The 15,458-nt window shown below is 44.4% G+C and overlaps 1 protein-coding gene across 2 annotated transcripts; it reads right to left on the bottom strand.

Moving 5' to 3' along the window:
• Positions 1–3,898: 3,898 nt before the first annotated feature.
• LOC148368176 (uncharacterized) lies at positions 3,899–14,635 on the bottom strand. Of its 2 annotated transcripts, XM_088330211.1 has the most exons (3): positions 14,322–14,635; positions 12,191–12,283; positions 3,899–6,507 (listed from the first exon to the last, which is right to left on the bottom strand). In XM_088330211.1, exons 1-3 carry the CDS (start codon positions 14,428–14,430, stop codon positions 4,961–4,963), a joined length of 1,749 nt encoding a protein of 582 aa, XP_088186337.1. In that variant the 5' UTR covers positions 14,431–14,635; the 3' UTR covers positions 3,899–4,960. The 2 variants fall into 2 exon arrangements, 1 of the variants encoding a protein (XP_088186337.1); XR_015849918.1 differs by lacking the exons at positions 3,899–6,507; positions 12,191–12,283 and adding an exon at positions 12,816–13,184 and having other exon boundaries at positions 14,322–14,451.
• Between the last annotated feature and the right edge of the window lie 823 nt (positions 14,636–15,458).

Raw genomic sequence — 15,458 nt, 5'->3', positions numbered from 1 at the left:
TCAAACTGTCTGCATTATTTTTGGGTCGATGTTCTTTTTCTTCTGGACTGATCACCATCCATATCAACAAACCTCAAAATCGATCGATTAAAGTTGAAAATAAATTTGTTTAAAGTTGGACCCTTCATGACAAACGCTAGACGCGGGCTATTTCAAACGAATTCGTGTCGGAAACCAAGAGCACCACCTGCTGACTGAGTTGGTAAGATTATGATCCAAATAAATATAATTGAAAGCCGTATGGCAATGGGTTGCTATTTTGGCCATAAAGGAATCATAAATCACGTTATGAGTGATGACTTTTGCCAAAATTGAAACTCAACTATGTGTTAAGTCAAGATAAAACCGAAAAGGGACTTGGATTTTCCTGGACCAAAATGAAGTTGAGACTGGAACTGGAAATCACCATGACCACATGGTAAGAAAACATGAAACCGAAATATGAAATGTTATGAACTGAGCAAGCGTGTGGATAAGAGAGTACTCGGTTGCTTTGGACACATGGAGAGGATGGATGAGGAGCAAATGTTGGAGAGGATCTACTGAGCAGAAGTCAATGGAAGGAGACCGAGAGGAAGGCCGCCATTGAAGTGGATGGATGGAGGAAAGAGGTCTAAATCTAGTGGAAGCTAGAGCTCTCTTTGGCGATAGGAAGGAGTGGAGAGGTGTTGTGAAAGGATAGCGGGATTGTGGAGGCGTTCTTAAGGATGGACTGGGCACCCGTATGATGCGGCAGGGGTAAACCAGCGATTGAACAGAAGAGTGTGTGGCCGCTTTCTTGTGTCCGATTTCATCTCAAGGGACGACTTAGGTGCCGAGGTGCCTAACTTCTTTGGGTTGGCCATGGTCCCAATTTTTTGTTTTTTTGCTATTTTTTTCATTTTATTTATAAAAATTTATTTTTAACTTTGGGGAGATCCAATTTTTCACGGTACCAGGTAAGGCTTCAAGCTATTGTCTCACCTGTTAGGACACCCACGCTACACTCATTTGCGGGCATTTGATTGCAAAAACAAATTCAGGCGAGAAATAAAAACCTTGTATATCTCTGTCTTCCAATTTGGATGATTTAATGTGAGTAGAACTTGCAATGGGCCCAAAATGTTATGTACATATACATTGAAGGATTTTATAGTTTAGACGATTAAATACAAGTTACATTTATCGAGCGCAATAAAGATTTTCACTGAGTGAGCTTTAGGTCACGCCGTTCCGAATGCGAATGTTTTGTTTAGTTCTGTTGATAACAGACACACAAGGACAAAACATCGAGGCGAGGTGGTGGAGCCCACGTGGGGGGTTTTCCTGACGCGCCAGCTGGCGGAAAAAGGCGCGGGCCGGAAGAATTTCAGAAGATCGAGGGAGAAAGGAGGCTTGAGTCCAGCGACACTAATTCGGCCCTTTCGATATAGTTAATTATTCAAGAAATTAAATCTGCCCCCGTGTGGAAATGCCGGGTTCTTGTCCGTTTTTTCACAAAAAGAAATGAGCACGCATCGTTAGGTGAATGAAGGTTATGTTTGGTTAATTGAGTCAGATAACTAAATCGAACAATTTGGTAAATGCTACATTTTTAAGATGTGATTCCTAATAATATATATATATATATATATATATATATATATGTATATATTGGAAATGTGTTGCTATTTTGGCCATATACAGTGGAACCTGGGTTCTGGACCATAATCCGTTCCAGAACCCTGTTCGAAAACCGATTTGTTCGATCACCGAAATCATTTTTCCCATTAAAAGTCATGTAATATCGTTTTCATTTGTTCTAACACCCTGAATGTTTACCACGAACGTAAACATAAAGTTAACCCGGGCTAATCGTACGTTCACGTTAGCTAACATGAGGGTGTCAAAATAAAAAAATCAGCTCGTTTACACGTCATTTAGCACCCGGGTCTCCGCCACAAGTGGTGAGCGCTTAAAGGATAAAGAAAAGAATTATGAATAGGATTTCTTACCTTTGTGGTGGTCTATTCCCTCCAAAGAAGGGAAACTCGCACACCGTCTTCATATTTTGCTATTATTTCTTTCTTAAATGCAATATGGGGGGCAGTAGCTCAGGAGGTAGAGCGCTCGTCCCGGGATCAAGGGATCCCAGTTCGAATCCCGGCTCCTCCGTGTAACATGTCGAAGTGTCCTCGGGTAAGACACTGAACCCCTAATACCCCCAATGAGCAGGTTAGCGCCTTACATGGCTGCAGGGACGCTATTGGGAAATGTGAAGCACGCTGTAAAGCACTTTGGGAAGTCATTGACTTGAAAAGCGCTATAGAAATGCAGATCATTTCATTTCATTGTTTTCGAGAAAAATTTCAATGAAGAGGGTTACTTAAACGTGAATGGTCATTGTTGTTGCTAGGTTCTGATTGCACAATTTTACAAATGCTTAACGCTTTTGATAACCTCATTCAAATCAAATGACCCTTTTTTCTTGATAATCGCATTGATACTAGTACATTTCTTTGATATGATGTGTTCATGATGTCGATAGATGGAGAATACAATTGTTTCGAAAAAAAAAAATCCTTTTAGCGTATTGGCTTTATTTGGTAGAAGCTTCATGCTTATAATCATTTCTCCTTTTTATTTCGTCTCACTGCTTGAATGTTGCTCGCCCAGTCGCCAGAATTTTTGCAAAACGTGTCCGTCTCCCAAAAATAGATCGACTCCATTGTCTTTGTGAGTTGCTCTTCCTCTGGCTGGCAACCGATTCAGGGTGTCCCCTGCCCGAAGACAGCCGGGATGGGCTCCGGCGCCCCCGCGACCCCGCCGATGACAATGGATGAATCGACGTTTTGTTCATTTTTCCGGCCGCGTCCCACATCGCAGCAAACATTATTTTCTTCCTCTTCGTTCAGATGAGACACCTCTTCACCGTTCAATCTGTCCTTTCCAGTCCCTTGTCTTTCAAAAATGGATTTCCATTCCCGATGAATCAATCCTGCTTACATATTGGGATTTTTGGTAAATCAATAGCCTCAATCTGAACGACCATGTAGAAATTCTCTCTTATCCATTTATTTTCCATGAATATTCTAGAATTCTTATGATCCGTCTGAAGATCGATTCATCCGCTATTTTGAAATTCATATCTTTCTCAGGATCGGCGAATCTGTTCCTCGTCGTCTTTTGAAAATGCTTTCCGTAGGATAGGCAAATGTTTTGACCGAGCTCTAAATCGACATTTGTTACATATTTGTTAAAGTTTGTCAATCGTAACACGCTCGTCCATAAATATTCACGGTACGATTCATTTCACGCTCTCTGGCGCCTCCTTGTCAAGCTGGCCGTTTTGGATATGCGCATTTCCCAGAATTCAATGCAATGAAAAGAACTCGTTGTTATATTCCTAACTATAAAAACGATCTTTCTCTCACCCACACATATAGTAACGTTGCAATCATCAGACTAATGACATCTTTTATACGTTTATCAATCTTATATTCTTTTATTGTTAAATCGTGCTCGTGTGTGTGTTCCTTTTCCTGTTTACTCCCATTGACATCATAAACAAGGCCTACCGAGTGGGACGGACTGTTCGCCGAGAGACACGGCCGGCTGAGCATGGCGCAGCAGCTACCACAGAGAAGTCTTATAACTTCATATTTGTTTTTATTTGAGTAATAAAGCCACCAAAGACTTTTTAGAATGATTGACTTTAACACTCCTCTCACGCGAGAGGAGATGAACAAGCTTATCACTACTTGAATGTCCAAACCACGCAACTGTTCCTGAACTCATATTCTCAGAAGTTTGTCACAGACGCGCTAACCGCTTATCCACCGTGTCGCCTGCAAACGTTCAACCAAGGGACATCTGAACTATCACACTGCCCAAATGTCAGGTTCGAAACCATGTCCGGATGAAAGAAGAAACTTTTGACTTACAATCAAACTCGTTTATTCAAGCAAAGCGAGCGCATCGAAACGAGGCAAAATTGCGTTCTTGGATTTCAATGATATAATCCCACGGACTGAAGCGTCCGCCTCTTTCTTTTACTGTTTCCCAGATTTCTGATTGGAGGATAGAATAAAACACGTGCACCTAAGCGCATTCTGATTGGTTGAGACCGGAATCACATATTTAAATACAGTGTATTATGTTGCGAGTCTAATAAATGATACATCACAGCAGTTCATTGTTTGAAAATAGATTGAAGTCTTGAAAAAATGACCAGTGGCCTCCAATTTGTAGAGACAAAGTTCCTTGGCTCGGGAATCTTATGCTCCTGTCCTTGGGTGGTACGGGACAGCCAAAAGGAGTTCTGTGCACCCGTTTGATAACAGGAAGCCCACCAGTGGCCTCCAAATTGTAGAAACAAAGTTCCTTGGCTCGGGAATCTTATGCTCTTGACCAGCACCAGAAAACTCAGACGCAACTGCACAATTATTGAGTAAATATAAATGTATAAAAGTAACAGTATAGAATATAGAAGGGCAACCTTAGACCATAATTTCCCTTACAGTTAGCAAGGGGGAAGGTGGAAGAAATGATGCAACAGGTTCACAGTACCGATCAATGAACCCGGTTTGAAGATAATAGACTCATTTCAATGATCAGGGATTGTTTTCATAGCGTGCCAACATGGGATATTTGCCCAAAACACCAAACACAGGTTGTTGCACTCACCATTCTTGCGTACCATTGTTTTTAAGTTACAACTCTTAGTGAATGTTTGACCACATACAGTCCAGGCAAAAGTCTTCTATAGCCAGTGTGGGTTCTTGTGTGTAATTTCTAGTGTGCGATATGGATGATTTTCGGTTATACCACAAAGTCAACAGGTCAAAGGTATCTCACCTGTGCAGGTTATGTTTACACTCTCTGTGAATATTTTGACTGCAAACTGAGCAGTAAAAATGCCTCTTCCCATTGTGGGTTAGTCTATGTTTTTTAAGCTGCCACTTTCCGTGAAACTTTTACCGCAAACTGAGCATGAAAAAGGCTACTCATCAGTATGTGATATTTTGTGTGATTTTAAGCTCCTATTCTGAGAAAATCGTTGACCACAAATTGAGCAGGCGAAAGGCTTCTCGCCAGTGTGGGTTCTCGTGTGCTTTTTTAAGTCCCCACTCTGGGTGAATCTTTTCTCGCAAACTGAGCAGGCGAAAGGCTTCTCCCCAGTGTGGGTGAGTGTGTGTTTTTTTAAGCTCCCACTTTCGGTGAATCTTTGACCGCATACGAAGCAGTAAAAAGGCTTCTCGCCAGTGTGGGTTCTAGTGTGTAACTTCAAGTTTCCTTGCTGGGAGAATTTTTTATCACAAAATGGGCAGGCAAAAGGCTTCTCGTCAGTATGGATTCTAATGTGTAGTTTGAGGTCATTCTTCCGGCTGAATCTCTGACCGCAAACTGAGCAGCAAAAAGGCTTCTCACCCGTGTGGGTTCTAGTGTGTTTTGTTAAGTTCCCATTCTCTGTGAATCTTTTACCACAAATTGAGCAGGCAAAAGGCTTCTCGCCAGTGTGGGTTCTAATGTGTTTTGTCAAGCTCCCACTCTCCGTGAATCTTTTAGCGCAGAATGAGCAGGCAAACGGCTCCTCGCCCGTGTGGGTTAGTTTGTGTAATTTTAAGTGTCCATTTTGGGTGAATTTCTTACCACAAACTGAGCAAGCAAAAGGCTTTTCGCCAGTGTGGATTCTAATGTGTTTTGTTAAGTCCCCACTCTGTGTGAATGTTTTACCACAAACCGAACAAGAAAAAGGCTTCTCGCAAGTGTGAGTTCTTGTGTGTATTTTTAAGCTCCCACTCTTGGTGAATCTTTGGCTGCAAACTGAGCAGGAAAAAGGCTTCTCACCAGTGTGGGTTTTTTGGTGTACTTTTAAGCTCCCATTCTGTGAGAATTGTTTTCCACAAATTGAGCAGGAGAAAGGCTTCTCCCCAGTGTGGGTTAGAGTGTGTTGTTTTAAGGTCCAACTCAAAGCAAATCTTAGACCACATACTGAGCAGGCAAAAGGCTTTCCCCCAGTGTGGATTAGTGTGTGTTTTTTTAGGCTCCCACTCTCAGTGAATCTTTTCCCACAAACTGAGCAGACAAAAAGCTTCTCGCCAGTGTGGGTAATTGTGTGTCTTTTTAAGTTCCCATTTGTAGTGAATCTCTGACCACAAACTGAGCAAGAAAAAGGCTTCTCACCAGCATGGAATTTCATGTGTAACCTCATATAAGACTTGCGTGGAAACGTTTTCCCGCACTGAGAACATGTGTTACCACCTTTAGCATTTGCGGAGCGGGACGTGTCATCGTCATCTGTTTCCACGTGTTGACGGGAGCTGATGCTTAGAAGCTCCCGCCGACCGTTATCTTCAGGTTGACCTTGATCTTCGGCGGTTGAACGGACTTGAAAATTGTCCTCCTCTTTCACGTGAACAGGCTCCCCATCCTCAGTCTCTTGCTTAATGTGATAAGGCTTCAGATCTTCCTCCTCCTCCTCCTTAATTTTAACGTCAGGCAACTCTGGTTCCTGCCGCGCAGTAGGAAGATATTCTCGGCCGACGTCTGCAAGACACAAGTCACGTTTATTTGTATTGCCCTCAACTCGTTCGGAAGCATTGTCCCCGAGTGCCAAAACGTAAAAAAACTCTAAAGGCTTAGGCGCTGCTGATCAGTAAGTATTAGGCCCCTGGGAATGAAATGACCACTAGGTGGTAGGAGTGGCTTCGATCCGATCTTTGTCAACACTTAGTGCCGCGTTTTGTTCCTGCATTCGCCGCTGTGTTTTGCACAAACATGGCTCACGTTTAGCATTCCGGACGCTAACGTGTAGCCACCCAGAGCTACCCGGAGCTATCCGGCTTCAACGCCGCTAAACAGAGACACGAAAGCCGGGGGAATCGGAGAGTAGGCGGACTTGCTAACACGAGGTGGTGTATCCCTGGATTTTCACAAAGAAAAGATTTCCATCTGCCGCAGGGATGTCGAACTTTTGGACTGGCGTGACGTCATCCACTCCGCTACAAGCACCCCTAGGGCATCATGTTAATCTGTTAATAAAATAGCGGGGTAGACTGCTGGAAGTGTGAATTTCTCTACGGGGATGAATAAAGTATCTATCTATCCATCTATCTATACTTCGTAGGGCGCTGAATAGAAAAGCAAAGATAAGTACATACTGTTAACGCTTCAAATCTTTAGTCTTCCTAAAAAAAAAAATGACCACGGCCTTGGTTGGGATGACGTATCGTAGGACCCTGCCATCACCGTGACGACCCGAATCATGTGATCACGTCACCCGAGACATCAGGGGCTGAGAATTTTTGCAAAGTTCTTGCATAAGTTTAGTCTTTTTTCAATCAGAGTGCCCTTGTGTTTACGGAAAGTATTGTTTACATAGTCTAGGTATCGAAAATATAGATGTGTGGCAGACGTGTTTGCTCGTTCCACGCGTGCTTGCCGGCTTTTCGCTTTTATGCTCTAGTTTTCTATTTTCTTTGATTTATTTTCCACCAATTGGTAACAAATACCAGGCAGGAACTACTCCACTTTGGCAACTCACACAGTCAACTGCTTTTTACCGGCTTGATATCGCCCGAGCGACGAGTCATGGTTCGCTCCCGTGGCGACCGCCGCCACCCCCGCGAAGAGCGCGCCGCACCGAGGCGGAGCGAGCGGGCCGATCCGGGGACGGCGCTCCTGAGACGGCGACGCGAGCCAGGGAAAACGGCGGGGCTCCGTGCCGGGCTAAAAGCCCGAGCTAGCCGGCCACCGCTACCCGGCCTCCTACTCGCTAACGCGCGCTCGTGAGCCGAGAACAAGGATTCCGTTCTAACGGGACGTAAGTGAGCGCCGCGCCTTTATTTTCACGGCGACCCGGCTTTCGGACAAAATAGCCGAGGTGGCCGTTCGGCTACGGATTCACTCTATACGCCAAAGAGACCGCACTGCAGCTGCCGGTAAGGCTAAAGGGGGAGGCGTGTGCGTGGTGTGGAGACATACAGCCTTAAGAAGCACTGTTCAGCCGACTTTTTTAGGACCAAAATGTCGTCCCTAGTATCTACCGAGGGTTTTTGATGGCCGTTTCGGGGCAACGACGCCGCAACACTCGACGCGCTCCGTGGCGCCATCGCAGTGCCGGAGACTGCTCGCCCCGATGCCGACTTTGAATCTCTTCGATATCGGAATTCCGGACCGAGATTTTTTGATCTTGAACGGCTGAAAAGTTTCAGGTAAGTCTCTCGGAGGATTGGCGTAAGGCAAGCGCCGCGCCCGATTATTTATCGCGGCTGCCTTACGCGGGTGAAGAAGCGACTCCTTCCCGGACGCCAAGACGCCGCTCAACTTCCGACCGCTCGCAATTACGTACGGGTCGATGCAAAGGTTGCTCTCGCTCTGCCCTTCTAGACGGACGAGTCCGTGAGCTAGAGCGGTCTAAAAGGAAAATGTTAGGTGCCGCGGACACATCTGCTAGCGTGGGTTGTAGCGAACCTGCTAGTCCGGTTGGAATCAGCCCTAAACCGATCCAGACACATAAGTTCAGCTTCCTCACTAGTTCCACTCCACCCCGGTCTACTGGCTCCCGCACCCTAGTTATAGGTGACTCCATCTCCCGTAACATAAAGCTTAGCACCCCGGCAACGGTTTTGTGTATTTCTGGGGCCAGAGACCCCAACATTGAGGCTAATTTGAGGGAGCTGACATGGCTAGCTACTCCAAAATAGTCATTCGCAACGACGCCAATGATACTAGGATGAGGCAATCTGAGATTACAAAGAAAAATATCGCTAGGACCTGTAAACGCGCCAGAAAGAGGAGTCGGCATCGAGTCGTCGTCTCTGGCCCCTGCGAGAGGCAACGATGAGAGCTTTAGCAGAAATGTCTCGCTCGACCGGTGGCTAGCAAGTTTCTGTACACGGCAGGGATTTCGGTTTGCGGATCACCGGCCCGCTTTCCGGGGCCGACCCGACCTGCCGAGAAGAGACGGTCTTCGGCCTAACTGGGAAAGCGCTCTCGGTCTTTCTAAAAATATAGATTACTGGTTAAGCCTTCCGTGACAGGATACACTAGTTCAGGCCAAGTCACAGGTGAATTGTGAGCCTAACGAACTAGCGTTATGCTAGATTCATGCAATTCACATGGTTTTTGTAGTCTGGAGCGTTCCATTGTATACACCACACATCCGGATCTGTTCTCTTCTATCGCATCTTATTCTGTGCTTCTAACCTCCCATTCTCCCTTTTCAGGTGAGGAGGCAGAAGAAATCACATTAGGTGGCGGTGTTGCTCTTATATCGGAAAGTATGTTTACTCGCTACTGTTTTTAAAACCTTTAAAGCGCTTGTTGTGGTAAATAGACTTGCATTTGTAGAATAGATTTATACATTTAGAAATTCAGAAAGACTTGCTTACAGTTGTGAGAAAGGTCGTGTTGACATCGTTTCGTGCAAGGAACAGAAGTCTCTGTATAAACTGACCTCAGGTTGTTTGGAGGAACTATCTCCTTATCTCCTTATAGGGAGACAAACACTTTTCCTTGCGAGAAAAACAAAATTCCGATCATGATACGTTTAAAGACCGGACCGCCTTTTGGGTGTACTCAATTGAAGCCATTGTCATTGACGAGACAATAAAGTTATCTCAGAATTCTTGACATGGCAATGCTTTTGTAGGCTTCAATGCAAGTCTATTTACCACAACACGCTTAGTCCTCAATGTCGAAACCAATGGATGTCGTCGTCCACCTGGACCATATTCACATTTTTGGGATGAATTTTCGGAACAGACGTAGTCAATGATGCGGACAATGTTGAAATGATTGCTGATTTTCATGTTCTCGTTCACATGCGCTTGCTTTGAAGTCGCTGATTGATACATTTGCTTTGAATCGAGTAGTTGATGTGCTCGTCATAAAGATAGGAATACTCTAGACCGGGGCTTAACCGGTGGCACGCCAGCGCCAGCAATATAATAAGGATATTTTTGAGTGCACATTTTGAGGTGACATTTTCAGTCGCGCGCTGTGTTATTTAGAGGCTTTACGGCAGCGGTCCCCAAACTACGGCCCGCCTCCGCATTTGCTCCGGCCACCTGAACAATACCAGAAAGCATTTTGATTTTTTTTTTACATATGTGTATTTGTATTTGATCATAAAGTTGGACTTTTGCATTCAAATGTTCCTTAGTTATGAACTGTTTTCATGATTAACTATTAGTTAGCAAAATATGAAGAAGGTGTGCGAGTTTCCCTTCTTTGGAGGGAATAGACCACCACAAAGGTAAGAAATCCTATTCATAATTCTTTTCTTTATCCTTTAAGCGCTCACCACTTGTGGCGGAGACCCGGGTGCTAAATGACGTGTAAACGAGCTGATTTTTTTATTTTGACACCTTCACGTTAGCTAACGCGAACGTACGATTAGCCCGGGTTAGCTTCATGTTTACGTTCGTGGTAAACGATCAGAGTGTTGGAACGGATGAAAACGATTCGACATGACTTTTAACGGGGAAAAAAACGACTTCGGCGATCGCACAAATCGGTTTTTGAACAGGTTGGTTGTACAACTTGTTAATCACATTCGTTTCTTTAGTTTATCGATGAAAAACAATAGTGCTAGATAAATAGGTCAATTGTACGATTTCAACGTCTATCCATGTTGTAGATTTGGACTGCTGTAAAAGGACAGCTCAGTTCGATACATATAAAAAAAATTGTTGTGCGAGTCTTTAATCTTGGCGTGGCACGGCGATTTACAAGAAAATTTGAAAGCGGCACGCCATACCCAAAAGCTTGCCGACCTCTGCTCTAGACCAGTGGTCCCCAAACTACGGCCTCCACATTTGGTCCGGCCCCCTGAACAATACCAGAAAGCATTTTGATTTTTTTTCATATATGTGTATTTGTATTGGATCATAAAGTTGGACTTTTGCAATCAAAAGTTCCTTAGTTATGAACTATTTTCTATATTAGTAACTATTTTATACGGCGCAACAAGGGTTGCTGACTACTTAAAATGTTATATTTTGGGATTTTGGTGTTGTTTTGTAAAGCATAAAAAGTGAAGTACCAGTATATCACCATTAGGTGACATAGTCTCACAGGTCAGAGAAGGGTGTTTGGGGCATGTCTCGCGGGACCTCACGTGATTTAATAAATCACTCTTAATGTCAACAAGTAAATGGTGTCGTGTGAGACTGCCATTTACCATCTATTTTGCAGGTGAGATGTACAATCCATTTTGACATTTAGGCACTCCTGAAATCATCCCACTTTTTCTGTTCCAAACTGACCCCGGCCCTGCGTCAGAGAAAGGAAAAGTGATGTGGCCCTCACAGGAAAAAGTTTGGGGACTCCAGCTCTAGACCTTGTTCTGGTCACCTCCAATGTTCCCGATGCCAGCATCTGGACCCGAAGCATGTCGACGCCTGCACGGACCAGCCAACCGAGATGGGAAGCTGCGTCGTCGCTCTTGTAGACTTTTGGACTGTTTTACAGGCTCGAGGCGTCGTGGCGGTGTCGAGTCGGGCGTTTTTCATATGCGCATTTCTCAGAATTCAATGCAATGAAAAGAACTTGTTTTTATATTTCTAACTATAAAAAAAAATCTTTCTCACCAACATACGTTTCAGACATCAGCCTAATGACATATTTTATGTACGTTTATCAATGTTATAGTCTTGTATTGTGATGTCGCGCTCACGTACGTTCCCGTTTCCCGCCCTTCTGACCGGAAGTAGCCAGTTTCTGTCGAGGACAGTCGGGCAGACGGCCCGCCCGTCGTGGCTCTTCCGCTCGAGAAATTGATTGAACTTGACGCTTGTTTTTCTTGGAGTCATTTTGCCAACATAGAGTTTATTTAAGTTTGAACTTTAACAGCCGTAAAAATTTCAACCAAATACCCGTCCTTTTCTTTTATTGATGTTCACTATCTTTTGTGTTCTGTTACCCGACGCTAGTCTATTTCTCCCTGGTCATCCTGGAAGGGGGATGACCACTGGTGAGGGCCTTTTTCAAGGTTTCTTATTTTCCCGGTGTTAAAGGTTTTGAGTTTTTTCGTGCTCGCGTGTCGCTTTAAGATCAGGGAACGGTGTCGTTGTAACCTGCGCAGTCCAACGAGACATCTTGTGAGTAAGGCCTGTACAAATAAATGGCACTCAACTTGAAAGAATGAGAAGCCCGAAACTCAAAGGAAAGTACGCTGGACGTCGACGGCCAAATATCTCGGATTGCGGAAAGTAAAACCACCAACCTGCTCTGTTCAACGCAACTCGGAGTATCTTGTAAACAGTTGCCGGCCACTCTGGTTCCTGCCACGCAGCAGGAAAATGGTCTTCACCCATGTCTGCGACACAAATGGCATTTATTTGTGACGCCTTTACTCACAGAAACTCACAAAAGGGACGCGGAGAAGACCAAAGGGTTCCTACAGCTTAATCCAAGTTCAATTCAAGACTTTTCGAATGCCTTTGAGTGTCAAATTTAAGAAAAAGTTGACAAAAAAAACCACACACACAATTGAAACAAACAAAAACACGACATGACTAAGAGGCAATTTTAAATATACGTTTGTTTTCTTTTATTGAATGACATTTTGGTCTAGTTGAAAAGGTTTGATCTGAAAAACAGCGCTCTCCACAGTTAAAGGTTGCGACGGGTGTTGCGAGGGCCTCAGTGCACAATACACAGTCAACCTCAACGTTCAATATAGAGTAAGTTATAGAGAGCTCAAGCTTCCCGTCTCAAAATTCCAAAAGATGCAGCAGGTTCTACCTACTGTAGAACACGCGCCTGGTCCAGGTGCCGATCTGAAGACTCACAACGTCTGAACCTTCAAAGCTGGTCCTTCTCCCTCAAGGACGAGGAAACAAAAGTAATAATAATAATAACAATGCATTTTATATTAAAAGCGCCTTTCAGGCCACCCAAGGACACTGTACAGACAATAAAAAAAAAAACGATTGAAAAAGTTGTAAGCGAAATAATACATAAAAACAAGACATCAAATCATAAAAACATAGGAAATGGAGAAGCTATGTGTTGTAGGCAGTCCCGAACAGGTGTGTTTTTAGACGGGACTCAAAAGTGGAGAGAGGTGTGCAGTTTCGGAGGTCCGGAGGTAGATTGTTCCAAAGCTTGGGAGCAGCGCGACTGAAGGCTCTGGCTCCCATGGTGTTCAGGTGGGCAGGGGGCACTGACAGTCGGAGGGAGGACGAGGATCCGAGGGAGCGAGTGGGGACGTGCACCTGGAGAAGGTCGGACAGGTAAGGAGGAGCTAAGTTGTGAATGGCCATATATGTATATAGGATCAGTTTGTAGCTGATGTAGTATGAGGTTACTTTGAAGCTAAGTGTCACTTGTTGTCGGACAGTCCCAAACGCAAGACAAAGGGGAAGCGGTGTAACTTGACTTGACTTATTGAAACAGCAACAACAAAAGACTCTACTGGCGAATAGGGGGTGTGGGACTCGGGTAGTAGAGGAGGAGATCTTGTGAGGGAAACTAGAGAGGGGATCTTTGGGTGGCGAGAATCTTGAAAATAGGTTACTTGGTAAGAGAATAGAATATAGCTTTATTATCATTGTTACTAAATGGGTAGAACATATTGTGACAAGAAAATTGTGACGTGGTACTCAAGTTTCGCATTTAACTGTAAAGATAAAAGATGAAAAAAGATAACAATATGTTGGTTGTATATGAAGACAAAATATCTCCACAAGAAAGTGTGGGCATGTCAAAGCAGAAGATATTTACATTGGGTGTTTACAACAAGCGATGGAAGTCGTGGAAATAGGCGACATGGTGTCACTTGACACCTGTACGAGGTCCTGTGTTGGCTTCGCTATTCCTCCTTAAAGAGCATTTGTGGAGAGTTTTAGTTTTTTGTGCAGTGTGTATTTAGGGGGGGTGATGGCTCCGGGGAAGAAACTATCTTTGAGTCTGTTTTTGTTTTGTGCGACCTGTCGCGTCGGCAGCAGGTCAAAGAGGTGGTGGCGGCCGGGGCGAGAAGAGTCCTCGATGATCTTTTCCGCTCTGCTGAGGTCGCGAGAGCCGGCAATGTCCTCCAAACTGGGCAGAGTAACCAACGATTCTCTGGGCTTAGTTGACGACCCTCTGAAGTGTTCCTATCACTACTACGATGCAATATGCAGGGAGGGGCTGCTCTCTTTGTGGGGACACTGCGGAGGCAGGAGAGTCCAAACTAGTGTCCGCCGACATACGCAATTCTATACGAGATGACGTATGCGCTGCCCAGACTGCCCTCGTGACTACATCCACTTTTCTTAGAGTGGGCAGAACGCGTCCGTGGGTGGGGGCCTGGCCACCCCCCATTGGTAACGCCCCTGATATCCAAGATGTAGAAGAAGCAAAACATGACTAACCTGCCCCGAACTGCTTGGAAACAGGGTCCGGTCGTCGACGTTCTCGCTCGGTCTCCTCTTTGGCTCCCCAATGCTTCTCTTGAATAGGTCCTTCCCCACTGGAGCACATTTTCTTCGCCTTTGAACGAAAAAAACGCCACGAGGTGTCGCTCCAACTCGGCAGTAAAAAGAGCACACCTTCGAAAAGGACCTTAAACTGATACTTCTGTCGAGTTTACTTTGTTTAAAGTCGACTACAGAACTTGTGGTAGTTTTCTCGACATTCTCTTGTTCGGCGGTGGTGCGGCAGCCATGACAGCTTCTCCTTCCAAACATCGCCGCAATGGATTGTGGGACACAGACATAGACGACTGTGGCAGCCCGTTAAGCTGCGTGCCTACGTGGCGGCCATCTTCGTCGGGGCAGCTTCGGTCGCTCAATGCATGCACATTGAGAAGAAATCGCAACGTCCTCATTTTCAAACTGATTTTGTCGGTAATCAGGGTTGGGTAGGGTTACTTGAACTGGATGACTTTCAATGACTTTTGGATGACTCCGATAGCTAATATGCTCATAAAAGACAAAAGAAACTCAATTTGAATCAAATGATGACTCACGACACGAGGTAAGCTTTCTCTCCTGGCTTTGATCTCTGGCAAAACCAACATCAAATACCACAGAAACAAAATGAAAATCAATCCAAACAGCTTGCCAACATCATTTTTGCTGTTCCGTGTATTCCGTTACTCCCCAAGCCTGCACAAAATTTAATAATTGTATTCCTATTGAGTTTATTTTGTCTTTCGTGAGCATATTTGGTATTGGAGTCATTGAAAGTAATCCAGTAAAAGTAACCCTACCCAACCCTGCGCGTAACTTGTTGTTATCAACGTCAACACTTTCTCATATTACCGAAAATGAACTCGAAAAATATTTAAAAACCCCCAAAAACCTTCTTAAAAAACAGCAAAGTATAAACCTTTATAGAAGTTCAATGTGAACACTGGATACAAAACCTATTTAAAACAAAAACAACTTTTTTTTTTCTATCCATCTACCATACTACCCTCTTCATATCCCTAGAGAAGGGTGAAGTCAATTTGAACTCTCATTTTCCTCTCAATACAATCACAATCCACTCTCTTTTCTCGCGGATTC

This window comes from Urocampus carinirostris, chromosome 3, assembly GCF_059441175.1.
Source record: "Urocampus carinirostris isolate Australia breed hairy pipefish chromosome 3, RoL_Ucar_1.0, whole genome shotgun sequence".
NCBI classification, from domain to species: domain Eukaryota; kingdom Metazoa; phylum Chordata; class Actinopteri; order Syngnathiformes; family Syngnathidae; genus Urocampus; species Urocampus carinirostris.
The sequence above is the reverse complement of the archived record's forward strand: the minus strand, read 5'-3'. Positions and strand labels throughout refer to the sequence as shown.

Coding starts and splice junctions, on each gene's coding strand:
- LOC148368176 (XM_088330211.1), bottom strand. CDS start 14,430: ATGTGCTCCAGTGGGGAAGGACCTATTCAAGAGAAGCATTGGGGAGCC. Junction 12,284..14,321: donor TTCCAAGCAGTTCGGGGCAG/GTTAGTCATGTT, acceptor TTTGTGTCGCAG/ACATGGGTGAAGACCATTTT. Junction 6,508..12,190: donor AGTTGCGTTGAACAGAGCAG/GTTGGTGGTTTT, acceptor TGTGTCTTGCAG/ACGTCGGCCGAGAATATCTT.